The 22,239-nt window shown below is 48.6% G+C and overlaps 1 protein-coding gene across 2 annotated transcripts; it reads right to left on the bottom strand.

Annotated features, from left to right (window-relative positions):
- Positions 1-1,024: 1,024 nt before the first annotated feature.
- Positions 1,025-16,152, bottom strand: DHRS7C (dehydrogenase/reductase 7C). 2 transcript variants are annotated; one of them, XM_077892652.1, is made up of 7 exons: positions 15,993-16,152; positions 15,624-15,783; positions 7,147-7,259; positions 5,214-5,427; positions 3,462-3,554; positions 2,200-2,355; positions 1,025-1,288 (listed from the first exon to the last, which is right to left on the bottom strand). In XM_077892652.1, exons 2-7 carry the CDS (start codon positions 15,775-15,777, stop codon positions 1,080-1,082), a joined length of 939 nt encoding a protein of 312 aa, XP_077748778.1. In that variant the 5' UTR covers positions 15,778-15,783; positions 15,993-16,152; the 3' UTR covers positions 1,025-1,079. The 2 variants fall into 2 exon arrangements, with proteins under 2 accessions (XP_077748778.1, XP_077748779.1); XM_077892653.1 differs by having other exon boundaries at positions 5,214-5,424.
- Between the last annotated feature and the right edge of the window lie 6,087 nt (positions 16,153-22,239).

Genomic DNA, 22,239 nt, shown 5'->3' with positions numbered 1-22,239 from the left:
TTTGCATCAAGAGTTACAATATTACTGCAAAAAAAAAAAAGTACCCTATATTTTCCAACATCCCAAGGATCATGAACTGTTTTGTGTAATAAGAACGAGTTAGGGAGGTGCCTGCTAAGAAACAGAATGACGGTTTTAAATGAGTTTTCCTTTGCAAATGCACAAAAAGGCTGCAATGAGGTAGATACCCCTGGCGTGCCTCAGAATCAACTCAGAAGTGTTTTAAAAACAGCTGTGCCCGGGCCCTGCTCCGACCAGTTAACTCCAGGAAACAGGCAGGTTCAAATGTGCTGCCAGGAGCGAACGTCACAGCGCCGCTGTGCTGCTGACCCGGGGGCCGCTAGCCACGTGAGGCTGTTTAAAATTCACAGTGGCTCGAACGAGATATAATTCAGAATCCAGTCTCTCTGGCGCGCAGGCCACATTTCTAGGGGTCAACAGGCACCTGTGGCTAGCAGCTGCCCTCGTGGACAATGCAGGTTCTAGAACATTTGCACCGTCACAGAGAGTTCTGTTTGGCAGGGCTGCCCAAGCGGGTTGCCAAGTCCTGCTCCTGTTGCTGGGGGCTGACCCCAGTGTGGTGTGAGTGTGGTATAAAGTGGAGGTGGTTTTTTTTCTAAGTTTCTGAGCGGGCTGATGGCTAAGGTGCGTGTATGCATGTGTGTGTGTGTGTAAGTGTGCATGCATGTGAGCGCATGCGTGTGTGTGCATGCCTATGTGCGTGCATGTGTATGCACGTGTGTACATGTGCATGTGTGCATACAAGTGTGTGCGGGGTCTATGCGGGGTCGGACAAGTGTGTGTGTCTATGCGGGGTTGGACCCATTATGGTACCTGTTTTTCTTCTGCTCTGTGTCACCCTACAGAGTCAAGAAGCTTCTGGATGCGTGTCCTGGGAATGTCCAGTGGGAGGCACCCAGGGCCCTTGCAGAGACCGGGCTGGTGTTGGGGCATCTCCCATAGGCAGCGGTAGGTCAGGGACGTGGCTTATGCTGGGCCCCAGAGTTAGAGGACAGGGGACCTGCACCTTGCCAGAAAGCCTTTATTCCCCTCGAGTTGACCCACGTGGCCCCCAGCACCTAGCCCTCCTCTGGGACATTGAGTTTCTCCTTCACGCCACAGGCCACCACGGCGAAAAAGAACTCTGGGAAGAAGGTACGGATGTACACGGCGGCTTTGGGGATGGGGTTGGCCATGAAGACCTCCTGCTTCTTCCGTCTCACGGTGCGCATCACCTCCTCGGCCACGTCCACAGGGTGCACCCCGTAGGTCAGCTTCCTGAAAAAGACTAAAAAGCCCCCAGGAGGGGCGGGGGTTATAGCCTCTGGGTGCCCTAAGACTGGGAAGGGGGAGCCTGGTCTGGAGTCATGGGCTTCCAGGGACCTTGAGAACCCGGGGGATACTCTTCACCACCCCCCGTGACTCAGTTTCTTCATCCGTGAAGTGGACATAGTTTCCTGCCCTATTAATTTCGGGGTGGGGGTGGGTTGTGAGCTGTTGTAAGCAGGAGAAAGAGCTCAAGCCAGAAGGTGTCAGATGAATTAAGGAGCTATGTTTACAGCTGTCGTGAAGCTGCAACCTCCTGCCCACATCTTGATCCATCTCACCTCCCTGGTGTAGACAGGGCCTCGAGCAGGGTGCAGCAGCTCCCTGTTCAGAGCCTTCTGGAACAGCAGTAATAATCCGGTGCATCTATAGAGCGCTTGCTGTGTGCCTGGCAAGGCAGGCACTATAGTCATTCCTCACTGCCTAAAGAGAAACTGAGGCACAGAGCTCACAACGAATTGCCTGTGTTGGAACACTGAGCATCCAACCGAGGCCGGCTTCAAGTATAGGGAAGCCGGTGCCAGACTCTCAGCATCTACTTGGTGCTGCCTCCCAGGGAAAAGTGGGGGGCAGGGGTAGGAAGTTCTGGAAGATCAGATCTGGCTGTTCCTCTCGGGAAACTGAGACCCCAGGACAGGCAGTGACGCGGCCAAGGTCACAGAGCCTGTGAGTGACGGAGCCCAGCCGGGCCTTGGTCTGCTGGATGCGGGTTAGGATTCCCCGCTCCCCCGGTGCCTCGGGACTGCAGTTTGGGGGGCCCCTCCCTGCTGTTGGCCAGGTGGGCGGCCACCCCCAGTCTCGGGCTTCAGGAAGTGGCCCCCAGGCTGCCCCCTTCCCGGGACCTGCACCTCCAGCCTCCCTGGGAAAGCTCACATTTCCAGATGGAGGCCTCCCAGTTTCCTTGGCCCGGATTAACGTGGTACGACCGGATGAAAGTGGGGCTCACGGTGCTGACAACCACGTCGTATTCCTCTACCTCGGCTCGGAGGCAGTCGAAGAAGCCCAGTGCGGCGTGCTTGGAGGCAGCGTCTGGAGGAGACAGCTGGGGGTCGGTGGGGGGCCCGGCCCTGCACCCCGGCAGGAGCACTGCCACAGAGGCCTGCGCACACGCTCCCACCAGCTCAGCTGGAAGAGGACTCTCATGTGGCCCAGCCTTGCCCCCGCTCCGCAGAGGAGGACACGGAGCTCTGGGGTAGTGGTGGATCGAGGCACAGCTGGGGTCTGCTTCGGCTCAGCCACCCACCTGTCCACTGCGGGCCTTGGGCAAATTGCTTTATCTGTCTGAGGCTCAGTTTTCTTTCTTTCTTTTTTTAAGATTTTATTCATGAGAGAGACACACATAGAGGCAGAGACACAGGCAGAGGGGAAGCAGGCTCCCTGCGGGGACCCCAATGTGGGACTCTATCCCAGGACCCTGGGGTCATACCCTGAGCCGAAGGCAGATGCTCAACCACTGAGCCACACAGGTGCCCCGAGGCTCAGTTTTCTTATATATAAAATGGGGATAATACCCCCCTTGGCAGGTGGTGGTAAAGATGGATAGAAGATGCCCGGCCCAGGCATGAGTTCCCATTCCTTCCCAGTAGAGCTGGTACCAAGTGATTTCTCCAGGGTCCCAGGGCCAGCTCGATACCCCAGTGAGCCCCGAGCAGGTCTCCTTTCCCACCTCCTGGCCTTTTTTGCTCTGGGGGGGGTCCTGTCCATCTGAGCTGCTCACCAAATTCACTGCAAATGGATGAGGTCATCGGTTGGGAAAACAAGAACCTTTTCAGGGATTTCAGAAAGAGTAGAGTGGACATTCCTTAGAGCTTGTGGGTGAGTGGGGGAGTTAGAGCCACCACTGGGGTATGATGAACCCTAACTTCCTTCCCATTTCAGGGGTGTCCATCTGGGAGGGATTGATGGTGTTCAGCCAGGGCAGGCCCTGACCGCCTATGGGGACGTGAGCCTCTGGGGCTGAGGAACACAGAGTCCCATGGGTGCTCAGAAGTAGGAACTGAAGGGATGAAATAAAAACCAATAGACCAGCTCACCTGTGGACGCCACCCCCACCCCATAACCGCATGCCTAGTGCTAGACACGGCCTCCCCTGTCTTATAAGACATAGACATAATGTTTCTGTCATAACAACTTACAAGCTGTCCGGAATGGGATTCCAAGCTTCCCTTGGATGTTATTCACTAACACAATCTGGCCTGTCCTCCGGGAGATCATGTCGGGAAGCAAGGCTGGAAAGCACAGGACAGTGGGTCATGGTTACACGTTGCAGACCGAGCAGGCAGACAGCCTGCTGCAGACCCCCTTCATCATGCAGGACCCCTCTACCTCCCTGGAAATCTGATTACAGCAGGACAAGTGGACAGGAACAGGGACACCCCTACTCCCGTGTTTCCTAAGAGCAGGCTGGACCCCATTACTGGGGATTTCGGGGTGGTTTTCAGCGACACCCTACCCCCCCTCCCCCCCCCCCTCCCCCCCCCCGTGTACAGAAGTGACAGGGATCTCAGTGGTGAGATAGGTCCTAGATCATCCCATTCCGATTCCCCTCTCTGGGTCCTTATGTGTCTTTAACACCTCTCTTGAAGGCGTGGATCTTTTAACCAAGAGAGGAAAGGCCCCAGCCCTGCATCTTGGGAGAAACTGCTACTTCGTTCTATTGTCAAGGACCTTCTATTTATTGAGAGGGAAGGGGGTTTTAATTTATGGCAATGTGATAAAGATTTCCCCTAAAAATGAATGACTTTGGAAATACAGAAATTTAGAGAATGGAATAAATCACAGTACATGCAGGTGGAATGGAGATATGGCAAAAAAAATCAATGACTTTGACATTGAGCCCCTGCCTGTTACAGATGGGCAAACCAAGGCCCAGAGCTAGTGACTCTAGCAAGAGTCTCTTAGCAAGTTGGAGGTCCCAACCAGGAAGGTGAACCAGCTCTGGCTTTCCCCCTGCTATCCCCTGCATCCCTCATTTGATGCTGATGAACCCTGAAGGCTGCCTGATGTGCGTTAGAGGAAACCATTATCTCTGGGGCATCGTTTCAGAAGCTCTGGAAAGTCATCTTTCTGCTTCAGATACCTATCCCTTCCTCTGTCCTGCTGCCCCAAACCTCACTATCCTGGAGATTGTGGCTGTTTACAAGGCAGCTCTAAGACCATGCTTCCAGGGTTCCTCACATTTGAAGCTCATAAGTCCTCACATTTGAAGCTCATAAGTTCTTTTGGGGTTCTGCTTTGACAAACTTTCACGGGGGGGAGAGGGTAGCTTCAACTCTCAATTCCATTCCCTGTCATCTCCAGCCCCACCTCCCAGGTTCTAGACCTGCATTTGAACTTGGCGGTGGGGTCTTTCCAAATAAGAGCTGCCATTTTACCCTTTTTTACCCATTCTGCTCTCCCTGGTCCTGCAAAGGGAAGGACACTACACTGGGCCTTTTGTAGTTTGGGGATAAATCTTTTTCTTCTTTATTTCTGAGGACAGAATCTCTATCCTTGACCAACTGACATGGGTGGGAACAGATCAAAGGCCATGTCGATATATCAAAATGTATGTGAAGCATGAAGACAATGGTCCAGAGATGTGGAATGGGATTGGAGGGGGGAGCCATGGAAATGAGTAGGAATTGGGGATAAAGGGCAGGGCTTGGGTGGGAAGGAAGGCATCCAAAGAGGGAGGCTGGAATATACTAGCAAGATACTTTCAAAATCCCTTTTTTCTTATTAACATTTATAACCGGAATGTTGAAAGCTTTCACCAAATAAATAGGAATATTCCCGAGGGGGGCTGGAGACCGCATCCAGAATTGGGTGACTGTCTGATAATGTAACAGAGCCCTCTCTAGCAGCCCGTGGCCCAGAAATCTGCAGGAAGGTCAAACTCACGAGACCTTTGGTCAGCGTGATAGGCCCAAAGTAATTGGCATCCATGATCTTCTTGTCGAGCTCTAGAGAAATCTTATGGGCAGGCCCCTTGACCTTCATGCTGGCGTTGTTGATGAGGATGTCCACACAGCCGTAACAGTCCAGGACCTCTTTGGCCACGTCCTGGACACAGCTGATGTCCGAGAGGTCCAAGAGGACCAGCTTTGGGGTAAATGTCTGCTGAACCAATGAGAGAGTCAAGGTTGTGTGTGGGAAGACCTCTCTGTCACAGATCCTGGGGGCCCTCAATGAGAGCCACCCCTTTTTGGAATTCAGAATTCATGGAACGACTTCAAGATAGAGATGAAGAGGGAAAAGTGGAAATGGTTCTGGGAGGAAGGAAGCAGATGGGGAGTCCATTCGTGGTACCACAGCTACCCCAGGAATCCAAACATGCAAAAATGCAGTAATAAGACTGAACTGTCGGCCAAAGGGGCCAGAACTGATCAATCCAGATGAAAATCACCCTTAACAGGGGAGGCCGAGCATGGATTCCAATGGTGATGTTATGAAGTATTTATGAGCTCCTTTTTGTAAATGGCATTCCAAACAGGCCTAGGAGTCCCAGGGGAATCCTTCACTATGCTCTGTAGCCACATTTTGTTTTTTGACCAAAATCGTACCCTCCAAAATATCAGAAAGGGAGACAGAACATAAAGACTCCTAACTCTGGGAAACGAACTAGGGGTGGTGGAAGGGGAGGAGGGCGGGGGGTGGGGGTGAATGGGTGACGGGCACTGAGGGGGGCACTTGACGGGATGAGCACTGGGTGTTATTCCGTATGTTGGCAAATTGAACACCAATAAAAAATAAATTTATTATTAAAAAAAATCGTACCCTCCACACAATATTTTTGGAGCACCACTAGGTGCCAGGCATTGTGTTCAGTCCGAAATATTCAATTGCCATTGAGACTCTCACGGTCTAGAGCAGGGAACAGGTTGGAAAAGTCATGATACCATGTGATAAATGCAATTCCAGTGTTTGACAAACATTAGTCCTGATAAGAGGGTTCCCTGGTCAAAGTGTTTAGGAAACACAGACTCTTACACATCCTTCTTGGGGATACACAATGCACATGAGTATATCAAAGGCTCTGAGAAGTCCTGCAGTAAAGGAACCCACCAGACAAGCTTGGCTATCCTCAGTATTTCCCACACAATTGACCTCAGAACCTCGTTTTAAATGATTACCTGATAACATCCCCCTAAAACATAACCTGAATGCTGAGTTGTCCCATCTGTTCCATCTTCTCAAATGTGAATTATTTTGGGCTGTTTCCAAAAACTAATTCAACAACATCAAGGGAGAATTAAACACAACAAAACCAAAATGTCAAGAGAGCTCCAAAGGCAATTCTCTAAACAAGGCTCCAGAAACGCTTTGAAACCTGCCACCTCCAGGAAAACGTTCACCTCCCAGTGACTTCATCGAAAGTGACTTCACTTCCCTGACTTGTTTGAAGGGAATATCATTTGAGGGATGGTTTTATTTTAAAGATTTTATTTTTAAGTAATCTCTCCACCCAACGTGGGGCTCAAACTCACAACCCCAAGATCAGGAGTCGCACGCTCCACCAACTGAGCCAGCCAGGCGCCCCTGATATATTACTTTTTAAAAATCAGCCATAAGGGCTTATAATCATGCCCGTACCTGTGCCATGTGCTAGTGTCTGGATCTGCTTTGGCTCTGACTTAAATACGATAGGGGGTGGGGAGGGTGAGTTGCCAGGGAGCAAGTTCCTGGAATGGTCAAGATGAGCCAGCCCTTGCCTGTGTCAAGATGAGTGAGAGCCCTGCCTCCCATTCCCCCAAAGCAAGCACCAAATCTCACCCACGTAGCCCAAGCACTGCTAAGGGTGCCCAGGAGCTCCCCCAGCCACCTGCCAGGAGGTCTTACCTTGCTGGGGTCGGCCACACTGATGAGGGCGTCATACAGGATCTGTAGCCTCTCCCAGTTCTTCCCACACAGCACCAGCCTTGCCCCACCAGTATGGAACACCCGAGCGCACTCTGTGGAGGAGAAGGAGAGAGGGCGGGGTGCACCGTGGGGATGGAGCCCCAGATGATGAGCCTCCATCATACGAATTCAAGATTTCAAAGAACTCAAAAGTCCTAGGGCCACAGGGTCCCGAGGTCATTTCATTCAACCTCCTCCCGGGGCTTGAACTTTTATTTTTGTCATTTCCAGCCTCTGCGTGGTTACCTCCCGTGAAGGGGATCAGGGTGGAGAGACATGGCCCTTCCTTCCTGGGATGGTTCTGATTATTAGGATATTCTTCCTTAAGCTGGACAGAGGGATGATCCTGACCACCTAGCCCTCCAGGATCAAAGCCCTTGATATATCTTAATCTAAAGATATAGGAATCAGCCGTCGTGGGTTTTTTCCTAATGTCACCCGTTTCCTGCACATTTTCTCTGTGGGTAGATACTCCATCCAGGGTTATTTTTATTTAAAAAAGAAAAAACAATAATCCTGCTTTGTGTCTAGTTAATTTTATTCTGAACCAAATTCCTGACTCACCCAACATAGGGCTTTCTCAACGGGGCAAAGGTTGGTAGACACCCAGTAGTCTCGTGTAGCAATAATACTGATATTTAAGAACAATAAAAGCTAATATATTTTGAGTGTTTACTTGTTCTAGGGACTGTTGAAAGAGATTTGCAATATATTAGATCATTTAATTCCCATGGTGACCACATGAGGCTGTGTCTCGGGTGGGTTTCCCAGAAGCAGAATTAGAGGCAGGGACTCAGGCAGCCAGGTTTTATTGAGGGAATGCTCTTTAGAGAAAATCCATCCGGGAGTAAGGTCTCAGGGAAAATCTAGGTGTGGGTGGATCCAAGGAAGGTTCTGGAGTATAAACGCAAATGCAGAGGTGTCCCACCTGGAGGTAAGAGGACCAGCCTTTTATTCACTTATGTCTACTGACTGTGGGTACAACAGGTGTGTGACTCCTGAGGAGGCAATGTCCACTGGTAGGGGGCCAAATGGGACGTGATCAGCAGGCATTGTGGGCAGGGGGTTGTAATATGAGGGGAGAGCAGTTGAGATGCTGGACCCTGCGGTCTCAGATAGGAGCAGGGGTGGGGGACAGATGGGAGGTCCCAGTGAGGTCTAGAAGCAGATGTAATGTGTGTGATGAGAGCAGGGAGGAGGGAGGATGTGGACAGTTCTGCTGACCAAGGGAAACCAAAACCAAGAAATAAAGGTGTTAAAAATGTCACCTTGAGTTGTTGGGACCACAGGGCAGGGACGATTTCTCTAAATATAGATGCTTTGTTGAGAAAGAGGGTGTCCATGACCATTCTGGATGGTGGAACTCAATGAAGATGTTAATCCATCTCCAAGTGAATTTGATGCAGTAAATCAAGATCCCATCATGTCTTGGAAAGGGATGGAAAGATCCTAAACTTTACTTGGAATAGTTTACAAACCTTATTTGGAAGAATAAATGCATAAGAAAAGCAATGAACAGTTTGGTGAACAAAAATAGGAATAGACCACCCATCAGTTATTAAAATACATGATAAAGCTACAGAAATTAAAGCAGCCTGTTTGTGGCTCAAGTATGGATAGAAATACTGATTTAAAATAGAGCCAAGAATTCATAAGAGTTTGGTGTATTTTAAAGTTAGCAGGATGAATCAATGGGTAAAGAACATACTACTGAAAAAGTGGAATTTTAAAAATAATGAAATAAAATGTGGTATTTGAACTCCTAACTAACTATTGGGGAGAATGTGATACACTAAAATATATTAAACAGTTAAATGTCAAAACAGAGCCATAAAAGAACTAGAAGAAAGGAGAAACTTGCTTTAGAGAAAGATCTTAGAAGCCTGACCTCAAAGGAAAAAAGTCGTAACAGAAAAGATCTATAGATTTTCTTATCCTTAAAAAAATCCTTTCCTTACAGCAGAAAACAGGAATGAAAAATAAAACCAAGACTTGAGGAAGTGTATTTATTTTTATTATTTTAAAAGATTTTTATTTACTTTAGAGAGAGAGAGAGCACGAGTGCAAGTAGGGGTGGGGCAGAGGGAGAGAGAGGGAGACAGAGAGAGAGAGAGAGAATGTAAAGCAGACTCCGTGCTAAGCACAGAGCCTGTTGCAGGGCTCAATCCCAGGACCCTGAGATCATGACCTGAGCTGAAATCAAGAGTCAGACATCTAACCAAGTGAGCCACCCAGGCGCCCTGAGGAAATCTATTTAAAATATATATGTCAGGGGGCACCTGGGTGGCTCAGTGGTTGAGTGTCTGCCTTCTGCTTAGGTTGTGGTCCCAGGATCCTGGGATCGAGTCCCACATGGGGCTCCCCGTAGGGAGCCTGCTTCTCCTTCTGCCTGTGTCTCTGCCTCTCTCTGTGTGTCTCTCATGAATAAATGAATAAAATCTTTTTAAAAAATAAAATAAAATACATATGTCAGAAAAGGGCTAATTTACTTGATCTACAAAGACCTGTGATAAATCAATAAGAAAGCCAAACGAAGACCCCAGTGAAGAAGTTGGCTAGGGAGATGAGTAAGCAATTCATAAGAGAATCACAAAGAGCTGATTAATATATAGAAGGTGACAGTTTGGTGCCAAGAACAAAGACATGCAGTTTAAAACAGAACGTTCATTCTCATCCATCAGATAATTGAAAATGAAATTCAGGGAGAGTCACACATTCCCTGCTGGTGGCAGTGTAAATTGCCACAATCTTTTGGAAGAAAAATTGGATAGAATCCTTAAAGCCAAATATAGACTTTGACCGGGTTATTTCATTTATGAGGCATTTATTCTAAGGAGATAATTAAGAATGTCTGAGTGGACACAGTTATCATGTTGTCTATCTCGGTGCTATTATAACAGTAAAGAGGTGGAGATGGTTATAAATGTCCGATATACGGGAGGCTGGTCAATCAATGATGGTATTTATTGAATATTTCGAAGCCTTTAAAACTGATGTTGGAGAAACTGGTGTTTCCGTGCCATGCGCTGACTCTGTGTGTAATGAGATGTTAAATTGCACAGACGCACGTGTAACAGGGTTTTAAATGGAAAATTTGACCAGCGCACCGAGATCAAACAGATGTAAAATTCTGAAGTGCGCTGCCAACCCAGATGCGTATTTTCAAAGGAAATCACTAAAACCCTGTTTTATGGAGTTCAATATTGCCTTATCCTCCAAATAGGACACAAATTGGACAAAGAAGAGGAGAGAGAGTGGCCTTTGAAGGAGGATTTGGGGAGAGAATTGAGATATGGATTTTTGCCCTTTGTCTCCACTGGGACCATTTGAACAGCCTGCTGTTGGGTTCCCTGTGGCCGTGGAGCCGGGGGACGGGGTCTGAGTCCCACCTGCAAAATCCAACATGAGGAGGGGTGCCACAGGTTTGCACAGAGCAGAGCAGAGGAGGACCTGGCTGTCCCAGGGCATTTGCACTCCAAAGACCCAGCCTCACAAGCTCGATGGAGGAGACATAAGCTGTGGGTTGCATGGGAGCTGTTTTGAATTCTGCTGAGGTTCTGTCAACAGGGCAGTGGTGTTAGCTAATTAGAACCAACCGCAAAGGCTTAGCTGTTGTTGCAGTGTCCAACCAGAGGGGACTCAAGATCCCAGCAGAAGGGACCACGGGGCTGGCTAAAGCCAGAAGAGTCTGGATTTCAAGGGCAGCTACCCGGCTGATGCATTCGTGGGGCCGATCAATGAAAACACACTGCTTTTTACTCTGGGAGGTGCTGCTTTGAGAGCCAGCCCCCGGTAACCTTGCTTGTGGCAGATAATAAATGTCCTTTTTTTGCCGTCAACCTTGATTGGATCTTATTAAAACAGAGGGCCCAGGAGAAGTGCCTGCCCTTAAACCCCGGGGCCGAGAGAGACTTGAGCAAGTGGAGTGTGCAGGCCTCGTGGAAATGGGGGCCGGGTGTTCCCAGGGAGAGGCTCTGAAGGACCCGCAGAAGTGGCCGCAGAGAAAGAGCCAGACTTGGTTTTAAACAGATGCCAGGCCACGAGCTTGAAGCCCCATGACAGTGTCAGGCAGATGAGGCTCCCTCCTGCTTCCCTTCTGGCCCCCTGCTCCAGCCCCAGAAGAGTTCGAAAGAGGAGCAAACTTTCTGGCCCCTGGGTCTGGGTGAATAGATGGAAGAGGGCATTAACCTCAATGAAAATCCACACGTTTTCTAACGCTTCGGACTGGGCGTCCCAATTTCTAAAACGAAGGATTGATGGTGTGTCAGGGCACCTATCATGCCCAAAGTGTCTTATATAATCTAATAGTGATCAGAAAAGTCATGAGACTATTAGATTGTTTTTAAAAAATCGGGACACAGAGGAAGGGTTTTCTCTGCTGCATGAATTTGAGAGTGGGGTGGGCTGTCCTGCTGCCGCCCTGACTCCTGCTGGCCCAGAACACGGCGCCCATCAGATGGTCACTGCTGACTACATGTATGAGCATTGTAAAGGAAACAGAAAGACGTGTTTCCAAGTGGGCAGGGTTCTAGGTGTGTTTTCTGTTCTTTTTACCTGAAAAATGCTTAAAAAAAAAAGATTCATTTATTTATTTGACAGAGAAAGACAGCACAGAGAGCCCAATGCGGGTCTCAATCCCAGGACCCTGGGGATCAGGACCTGAGCCAAAGGCAGACGCCTAACCGACTGAGCCACCCAGGCACCCCTAACTGAAAATCCTTTTTTTTTTTCTTTTTTAAGATTTTATTTATTTATTCATGAGAGACACAGAGAGGGAGAGGCAGAGACACAGGCAGAGGGAGAAGCAGGCTCCATGCAGGGAGCCCGATGCGGGACTCGATCCTGGGACTCGAGGATCACATCCTGAGTCGAAGGCAGATGCTAAACCACTGAGCCACCCAGGCTGCCCTGAAAATCCTTTTTAATATATTAGAGTTTATAATGGAATTCACCAAAAGAGACTTCACCTGGAGGTAGAAGGCCAGGCAGTGACCCCAAGCAGTGACATTCTCATGGAGGTACTGGGTTCTCGGCTTGGGTCTGCCCCTTGGTCCATGCCCCGACCCCCAGAAAGGAGCATGCGGGGGTGTCTCATCACCCACTCATCCTCTACATCTACACGCTGGGCGCGGGGGCTGGGGAGGGGCCTGTGGCCTTGGCCTCCTTGCAGAGGCAGCCAGGAGTGCTCTTGACCATCACCCACCCCCTCTTCTCTGCGAACACCTTGCCTCTCCCAGGTGGGCCCGGAAGGCAGGAGCCCAGTGGATGGTGCTACCCCTGCTTCGAGACAGCCAGCCTAAAGTCCCCCTCCCAAATAAGTCCTTCTAGCATATTCAGACGTTCTTGGTCTGATTCTTGATCAGGTCGGCTCAGGAGCCGGGCTCCGTGTACCTCGCGTCGGGCAGCTTGGCACCAAGCTTTTTCTTTTCCACGCAGCACACGTAAGTTGAGGCCGCCTTCCACGGTTCCTTGCCCCGCACTTGCCACCGCCTGACTTCGGGCGAAAGGATGACCTGGGGCCCCTGTTTAGAGGCCGATGATTGAGAAGCAAGCAGCTCAATTTGAGAAACACTTCAAGTTCAAGCACAGTGGTGAAGTATTTTGAGAGTCACTCTCGCTGCCGACAAGGTACAAAGTGACCTGATTCCTGATGGGGCCGAGCTGCGTGGGCTCCGGGCAAGGGTCCGGGGTCCTGATCCCTGTCTGATTGCTCCGGAAACCCGCGCTCCCGGCTGGGTTCACTCAGGTCCCAGGGGACGGGTGTGGGATGCGCTGGGGACCGTGTGTGGCCCGTGTCATCGGCGCCGTGCCCCTCACTTTATCCTGCCCCAGACCTGAGGAATGGAGCCGTGTGGTCCTGCGATCCCTGCGCTCAGCGGCGCGTTCCAGCGAGGCGTTTATTTAAGGCCCCCCAGGCCCCCCTTCTCAGGTTACTTCTGAATGTTTGGATTTACTTTTTTCTTTCTGCTTTGCATTGTTTTCCCAGAGTGGGTCCAGAAGACCCAGCACAACAGAACGGTGACGGGAGTCGTGACCGATACCAGGCCTCAATCCCCTGAAGATACCACGTTGCCCCTGGGTTGTATTTCTCAGGTACCCGATTGGTGCAGTGTATCACTATGACCGAATGAGACTTTAAAAATAAATTTAAAGAGCTCCTGAAACAAATATACATCTCCCAGCGACAGGGAGGAAGGATGCAGGACTGGACAGCTTTCCGGACAGGCGGGATCTGATCGAGGTTTTGTGGGACATTCCGCACAACCACAGCAGGAGGTCACCCTTTCCAGGCACCTGTGGATCGTGCACTGAGATGGGCCATATCCTGGGCCATAAAACACACCTCAGCAAATTTAAAAAGAATTGAAATTGTACGGGGGCACCTGAGTGGCTCAGTGGGTTAAGCATCTACCTCCAGCTCAGGTCATGATCCCGGGGTCAGGATCGAGCCCCATGTTGGGGTCCCTGCTCCTCAGGGAGCCTGCCTCTCCATCTCCCTCTGCCCTTCCCCTTGCTTGTGCTCTCTTTCTCATGCTCATGCTCTCTCGCTCTCTCTCTTCAATAAATAAATAAAATCTTAAAAAGAAAAAGAATTGAAATCGTAGAGAATATGTTCTCTGATCATATTGGAATCTGGTCAGAAACCAACGAGGCAAAGAGATGACCACATACATGGCCAAAGGAGTGCCTTGCTTCATAAGATGGTTGCTTTTAAAGGCACTTATTAAATACACTTTTTTTGGGGGGGGGAGTACATAGTCTATGCCAAGCTTGGAGCTAGGTGATGGGACACCAGGGTGAATAAAACACAGGCTGTACCTGGAGGGAGCTCATCTAGCGGACCAACTGAGAAACACACGCGTACCCCCCGGCGCAAGGAGTGTGATAACAGCGGAGTGTTTATAGGAGGAACCGTGGAACCCCAGAGGCCAGTTTTCTGGAGACCCTCCGAGAAGAAGAAAGACCCTGCCCTGTCTGTGGCAGAGAAGGCTCCACGAGGAAGGGGGTCTCATGTTGGCAGCTGGCCTGATGCAACAGGGACAGGTTCTGTTGGAAGAACAGGTTTCCCCCAAGGACGGCCTCTGAGTGTCTGTAGGTGAGTGTCTCTGTTCTGTTGGCTCAGGGCAACCACTTGTCCCTCTTGTCTCGTGTCTGGTCTGGTTGACAGAAGTGTGTGCCCTAGCTCGTCCTTGTAGAAGTTGAGGTCTGTATCTCTCCTCCCTTTAGAGCCCTGAATCTAATGATGCAGGATGTCCTCCTTGGGAATTGCTCCTGGGACACATGGAGGGACACACAGAGAACCCAGTTCAACTATTCTGCTTTGTTTTTTTATGTCACACGGTGAGCTTGAGTTAACCACCCATTGACATTGATCCTGTCTTCCGAAGCATGTGGATTGGCTCCCTTTGGGAGACCCAAGGAATGAAGTTCTTAGAGAATCCCGAACAGGAGGTTACAAATGTTCTCATGATGGCAGCACCACGGGAATGGGTGCCAGCCCTTCCCTGAAGGCACCATGCTCACCTCAATACACAGCACATAATGGACCCACCGGACACTTGTTGAATGTTTGGCCATGTGGGTTCTACATTCAATTAAAAATAACACAAACCACCACAAAAGGTGCCCCCAAATTATCCTGTAGGTGGCTGCACAACCATCGTTAGGAGAGATAGAATCTTAACAAACCTAAGGACACTGCCTGCCCTCATGTCTCCAGGAGAAAAGCCCCCTAAGACCATCTAATTCAAAGGCCACAAACATATGTACCTTCAAGGCCAGGAGGTAAGTGGTTGAACTAATTAGCCTGAGTGCAATACACTAGGGATGAGTGGGGTGTGTGGTGCACCAGAGTGCACTTGTTTTGCCTAAATGTGTTCAGCATCATTATCACCACTATGCACACTTGAGTGCTTCTACATGCTTTCCATCGATTCCTTCCTTCCTTCCTTCCTTTCTTCCTTCCTTCCTTCCTTCCTTCCACAACAACACCGTGAGGTAAAGACTACTAGTAATTATCCTCACTTTCCTAGATGGGAAATCCAAAGCAGACAAGTACAGTCACCAGTCAGTAAGTGATGGAGCCCGGAACTCAATCCAGCGCCCAAGTCTGGGCTCATAGTTGGTATGCCGCCCCAGTGAAGGACTTTGCATTTCAACATTTCCAGAACCCGATGAAGGTGAAGCAAATCACATCTGCAGACCCCTTTTGGCTCCAAGCCTGTGAGTTTGCAAGCCCGGCTATGCCAATCCCCTCATGTCTCAGGCGTGGGAGCTACAGCCCCCAAAGACAAGACACTTGCTGGTTAATGACAGACCCTCGGAGAGGACACAGCATTGATTCCCCCTCCCGCTGGCAGGTTGGCCAGGTGGCCATCCTGCCACCTCTCGTCCTTCAGGTCGAGAAGCTGGCTTACCCTTGCCCAGTCCTGAGATGGCATCGGTGATCACCACCACTTTGTTCTGCACGGCTGACTTGGACCACAGCCGGGACACCTCTTGGTAGATGAAGAGGAGACCGCTGATTCCCAGGAGCAGCAGAGGCAGCATGAGCACGGCTGTGACTCCCATCTTGTTCTGGGGGAAACAGAGGGAAAATTCTCTGGCTTTGCAAAGAGACTCTGACGGGGACACCTGGTCCCAGGCTACAGGGTGCGTTCACCATGAGCCCATGTGTCTTCTCCAGGGAGCCAGGTCCTGTGCAAGCTCCCAGAGGGCTGCTTCTGAGCTAAGCACCCAGCGAGCATGCTAATCCCCAAACGTTCAATGAATAGGAAATTACTCACGGTGTGTCCAAAAGCAAATGGAATCCGGGGCCTGCCCTCCCAGAGGTTAATTACAAATTTAATTAAAATGGGTCTGCATTTTTGGAAGGAAATCCATGTGTTAAGGCCACTTGCTTGGGCCCTAATGACTATTTATAGCTGTCAGTGCACTGAAGGGCTTTTCAGGGTAAATATAGTGTCTATTCTGATATTCAGGGACACATGCTGGCCGGGTCTGATTTCAGAGTTCCTGCCAGGACTTTTAAAGCTCTCTGGCAAGCCTGACTATTGGAGGTTTCCTCTGCAGTTCGGGGCTGGGCATTAGGGATCAGGACCTGGGATTTTCAGTGCAAACATCCAGCCATCCATTCCTATAACCCTGGGTCTGGACGCTTCCAGGTAGCTCAGACCCATGTGGCTGCAAGCCATCTGGCCTTCCCTCTCTGGCGGGAATGAAGCATAGAAAATTTTTAAGCAGGATGGAACCTGTTGCAGAATGAACCCCTGGGAAATGTGACATGAGCAGAGTTTGGGGTGTTTCTCCTTAGTCAATCTGTGTCACCTCCCTGCATGTGCCTTAGCTTCTTTGTCTGTAAAATGAGCCCAACAGTCCCATCTTGCAGGACTCTTGGGAGGACAGATCCAGCATAGATCCAGCTCACAAGAAGATAACTGTTGTCTTCCTGAATGATTAAAAGCATGAAAAATTTATGCACCTGGCTGGCTCTGTTGGTGGAGCATGCAACTCTCGATCTTGGAGTTGTGGGTTCAAGCCCCACATTGGGCATAGAGAATACTTACATATAAAATCTTTAAAAAAAAAAAAAAGAATACTGGGGCACCTGGGTGGCTCAATGGTTGAGCATCTGTCTTCAGCTCAGGGCATGATCCTGGGGTCCTGGAATCGAGTCTCGCGTCAGGCTCCCCACAGGGAGCCTGCTTCTCCCTCTGCCTGTGTCTCTGCATCTCTCTGTGTGTCTCTCATGAATAGATAAATAAAATGTTTAAAAAATTACTAAGAATTTATCCCAAATGCTGAATTTTTTAATTACATAAGGGAATGCTGTGGATTAGAAATGAAGAAGACACATAGAAAAGTAAAAACCTGTTAAAGTGTTCAAACTGCCAGAAACCAGAAGACCAATCATAATGATGTCCTACTTTTATTTGGACTGAGCAGGAAGCGGGGGCAGGGTGTAGTTCCCCAGGGGTGACAGTGAGGAAATAGCATTTCTTCCTTAGAAATTAGGATGACCAGGGACATCAAAGAAAACCCAACTTTTTATTGGTATAGAAAATACATATAGAAATATCTCTTTCCAGCCCTGAGGAGGGACTACTTTCTAGGTTTGAAAAGCATATCTTAGTTTTACCTGTGATTTTTTTTTTACGACTTTTTATTTAAACAGAGTCTCAAAGTTGTTACTGTCTTGCCAACCATTGTGTTTGCAAGATTCGTCCATACTGTGCGAGGCTGGAGATCACTCATTTCCATTGTGTGGACATATGTCACATTTTTAAAAAAGATTTATTTATTTATTTTAGAAAGAGAGAGAGAGAGAGAGCACACACATGAGCATGCAGGTTGGGGGGGAAGAGAGAGAGAGAGAGAGAGAGAGAATATCAAGCTGAGCACAGAGCTCAGGGCATGATCTCAGGGTCCTGAGATCGAGCCCCACATTGGGCTCCCTGCTTAGTGGGGAGTATGCTTCTCCCTCTGCCTCCCTGCTCATGCTCCCTCTCACTCTCTCAAATAAATAAATAAATAAATAAATAAATAAATAAATAATAAATAAATAAAATCTTTTAAAAAATAGGTGTTCCTCCAAGTTCTGTGCGTGGAAGATCTTCCTTCTCCATCATGCGTCAGAGCCACTCTTGAGTGGGATTGTCTACCTCCAGCTGATGCCCGTGTATCATGTAGACTCATCCAAAACCAGCCCTACCATTTTCATTAAACAGAAAGCAAAGAGGAGTCAAGCAGCACAGGTGAGTGTCACAGAGCTTTCAGGCAATGGGCTAGTGGCTTCTCTACCTGCTTGGGCCCAAAGGGCCCAAGGTCAGGTCTCTGTAACTGAGGTGATCCTCGAAGGGGCTAAGAGCTGGCTGTTGGCTGACCGCACTGCCAGCAGCTGAGGCAACAAGTCTGTCAGCCAAGAGGAATCCGAGTGGCACATCACAGGGTCTAGCCTGGGAGAAGGGAAAAGACAAACTGAGAATATGTCACTCTCATTTCATGTACAGTGATCACAGAGTGTGGTGGAAAGATGGTGCCTGAGTGGATGCCTGAGGAAGTAAGGAGGATATATGGGGGACAGGCGTTGTAGGCAAAGGGACCAGCAAGGTGCAAAGGCCCTGAGGCAGAATGTGTTTGGGATTCCCAAGGAGCCGCCAGGGAGGCCTGTGCATGGAGCACAGTGACTGGAGCAGGTGAGTAATGGATGAACTTAGGGAAGCAGTTGAGAGCCTACCTATCTTAAAAAAAATTTTTTTTTAAACAACACTTGAGCGTTTTTATTTATTTATTTATTTATTTATTTATTTATTTATTTTTACTTTTTTAATTTATGATAGTCACAGAGAGAGAGAGAGAGAGGCAGAGCAGAGACACAGGCAGAGGGAGAAGCAGGCTCCATGCACCAGGAGCCCGACGTGGGATTCGATCCCGGGTCTCCAGGATCGTGCCCTGGGCCAAAGGCAGGCGCCAAACCGCTGCGCCACCCAGGGATCCCCAAAAAATTTTTTTATATTGAAGTGTAATTAACATGTAATGTTATGCTAGTTTTGGGTATACAACATACTGATTTGACAATCCTAGGCATTACTCGGTGCTCACCTTGATGAGTGTGGTCACCATCTGTAATGTTATTACAATATTACTAACTATATTCCCTATACTGTGCCTTTCATCTCCATGACTTATTTATTTTATAACTGGAAGTGTGTACCTCTGAGTTCCTTTTATCTGTTTTTCCCGTCCCCCTACATATCCCCCTCTGGCGACCATCGGTTTGTTCTCTGTATTTAAAAGTTTGGTTTTGTGGGGACACCTGGGTGGTTCAGTTGGTTAAGCATTTGCCTTCAGCTCAGGTCATGATTTTGGGGGTCCTGGGATTGAGTCCCAAGATGAGCCCCATGCTCAGCGGGGAGCCTGCTTCTTCCTCTGTCCCTCACTTTGCTCTTGCTCTGTCTCTGTCTCAAGTAAATAAGTAAAATCTAAGAAATAAAAATAAAACATTAAAAAAAGAGTTTGGTTTTGTTGATTTGTTTTGGGTTTTAGATTCCACATATAAGTAAAATCGTGTGGTATTTGTTTTTCTCTGACTTATCTCACTTACCATAATATCCTCAAGATCTATTCATGTTGTCACAAATGGCAAGATCTCATTCCTTTTATGGTTGAATAATATTCCATTATATATATATATCACATCTTCTTTTTCTGTTCATCTATCAATAGGCACTTAGGTGGCTTCCATATCTTGGCTGTTGTAAATAGTGCTACAATAAACACAGGAGTGCATATATCTTTTTAAATTAGTGTTTCTGTTTTCTTTGGGTGAATACCCAGTAGCGAAATTACTGGATCATATGGTATTTCTATTTATAAGTTTTTGAGGAAGCTCCATACTGTTCTTCACAGTGGCTGCACTAAGTTACACTCCCACCAACAGAGCACAAGTGTTCCTTTTTCTCCACACCCTTGCCAACACTTGTTGCTTCTTGTCTTTTTGACCCTAGCCATTCTGACAGGTGTGAGGTGATCTATGTTGTGGTTCTCATTTGCATTCCCCTGATGATGAATGATGTTGAGCATCTTTTCATGTGTCTGTTGGAGGGTCCATAGATCTTGTGGGACATGGTTAGAACTTTGGCTTTTGCTCTAAATGAGATGGTAATCCTTGGGGTGTTCAGAGGAGAGAGAAGATGTGAATGGACTTTCATGTAGACCTGTTGTACTGGGAATAAGGTGTATGGGGACAAGGATGGAAGTAGAGAGGCCAGCGGGAGACTTTTGCAACAATAACCCAGGTAAACAGTGATGCTGGCCTTGGTTTGTCTTCACTGGGTAGCGGTCAAGGTGGTGAGAAGTGCCTGGATTCAGACATATTTGAAGGTATAGCAGACGGGATTTGCTCATACATTGGATAGATAGGAATAAAGGAAAGAGAAGAGTCAAGATCATTTCAAGATTTTTTTTTTAAAGTAGGCTCCATGCCCAGTTGGAGCCCAACACAGGGCCTGAACTCATGACCCTGAGATTGAGACCAAGACCAGCTGAGCCACTCAAGTGCCCCTACTCCAAGATTTTGACTTGAATGACTAATAGGATAGTTACTATTAATTTTCCTTCCTTCCTTCCTTCCTTCCTTCCTTCCTTCCTTCCTTCCTTCCTTCCTTCCTTCTTTCTTCCTTCCTTCCTTCCTTCTTTTTTCTTGAGTTGGGAAAGGCTGCAGGAAGCAATGATTGAGGATGTGGGTGAACTACAAGTGCTGTTTTGTTCTGTTAATTTTGAAACCCTGTTAATCTAAGTGGGGGTGTTGAGTAGGAAGTTGGGTAAGCCAGTCTGGAGGCATGTCCAGGTAAGAGAGGTCTAGGCTCAGGTTATATATTTGAGAGCTATCACAAGTTGGTGGTTTTGCCAGACTTGTAAAGGGATGAGGTCCCCTAAGACATTAGTATGGACTGGGGGGACCCTGGAGGGCTGTGCTTTTTAGTACTCCAACATCCAGAGCTTGGGGGCTTGAAGAAAGGTCAGCAAAGGAGACAGAAGAGATGTGGTCAGTGTGTTGGGGGAGACACAAGGGAGTGGTGTCCTGGGTGTCCAGTGAAGATATGTTTGAAGTGGGGGGAGGTGACTGTTTGTGTCCAATACTGCTGATTGGTCAAGTGAGATAAGGTCTGAGAAGTGACCTTGACTTTAGTAATGAGAAGCCATTGGTGACATCGACAGGAACTTCTCTGTGAAGATTATCTTGAGGTTTCAGTTCTCTTTCAGACTTACTATCAGTGATTCCATAACAAGCCAGCCCTGAAGGTGGCTCACGATCCACCCAAACTCCCTGCACGTTCTGCTTTGACCACACAGCCTTCTGCACACCTTGACATTTGGATGACAGTCTCACTGTGTCTAAGAGATAGCAAAGTGGTAGCTTCCACTTTGCCCCATGACCCTGGCCATGCAGAAGAGGCAAGACAGAGCAGTGGGCTCTCAGGCATGGAACTCTATTTGGGATCAGACACAACTCTCAGGGGAACTTTAGTTGAACCAGTGAAAACTCACACCCACTAAGGGTGGTGGGAGTTTCCCTTTCTTTTGGCTTGACTGCCACAGACAAGGGATATTCCAACCAAAAGCACCCTCTTCGGGGATCCCTGGATGGCTCAGCGGTTTAGAGCCTGCCTTCGGCCCAGGGCGTGATCCTGGAGTCCCGGGATTGAGTCCCACATTGGGCTTCCTGCATGGAACCTGCTTCTCTCTCTCTCTCTCTCTCTCCCTCTCTCTGTCTCTTGTGAATAAATAAATAAAATCTTTTTTAAAAGCACCCTCTTCAATTACAGAGAGATTCTTGCTCAAAATCCCAGTCTACCTTGCAACCCTGCTTAGGACAGAAGACTAATGATTTGCCTGACCCTGAAATAATGGTATTTTCTAGCCCAAGACTTGAGAACTAAGACTGAACAGTGTGAATGCGCTTCTGTGGTATTGGGGGCCATCCTGGAAAGCCTGGGGTGTGAAAGCCATGATCTAGAGCACAGCAAGCCCCAGCCTGCTTGTGCAGAACCTCTGGAGCCTCTTCAATTTCCTTGGTTCCAAGCAGAAGCCATGTTTAAAGCTAAGTGTAGCATCAAATTGCCCTAATCCATTTCTGGACCAGAGGCAAGTGCTCCCTCAGTGGCATAGTCAACCCCTTTACTCTTCCTATAAGATGCCCCAGGGTCCTGCCCTTTGACAGTCCTTTGTGGGGATGAAGGAGGAGACAAGAGGATTTGTCTCCTACTCTGCCCCCAGAAAGGCTGCATGATGGGCTTGGAACTGCCTGTCCTGAGTCCGAATCTCAGTTCTGCTCCTGAATTGCATGTAGCCTCAGGCACACACTTAGACCTGATCTCATGGGCATCTTCTGGAAGCAGAAACACTGATGCTACCACCATTGTCACCATGCAGAGATAGAATATAAGAGGTGATGTCTGGCCCATCACTGCACCTGACAGTTTCAGGTTCTCCCTTCTCCCTGGCAATTTTTTCCTCATCTGTGTTGGTTCA

The sequence above is a fragment of the Canis aureus genome, chromosome 3, assembly GCF_053574225.1.
Source record: "Canis aureus isolate CA01 chromosome 3, VMU_Caureus_v.1.0, whole genome shotgun sequence".
Taxonomy (NCBI): Eukaryota; Metazoa; Chordata; class Mammalia; order Carnivora; family Canidae; genus Canis; species Canis aureus.
Note: the sequence above shows the minus strand (reverse complement) of the source record. Positions and strands in the feature narration are given on the sequence as shown.

Excerpts from the sequence above, each read along its gene's own strand:
- DHRS7C (XM_077892652.1), bottom strand. The coding sequence starts at position 15,777 with ATGGGAGTCACAGCCGTGCTCATGCTGCCTCTGCTGCTCCTGGGAATC. Across the intron at positions 7,260-15,623 it reads CATCTCAGGACTGGGCAAGG|AGTGCGCTCGGGTGTTCCAT; the intron begins GTAAGCCAGCTT and ends TCTCCTCCACAG. Across the intron at positions 2,356-3,461 it reads AATCCCATTCCGGACAGCTT|ACGCTGCCTCCAAGCACGCC; the intron begins GTAAGTTGTTAT and ends TGTCTCCTCCAG.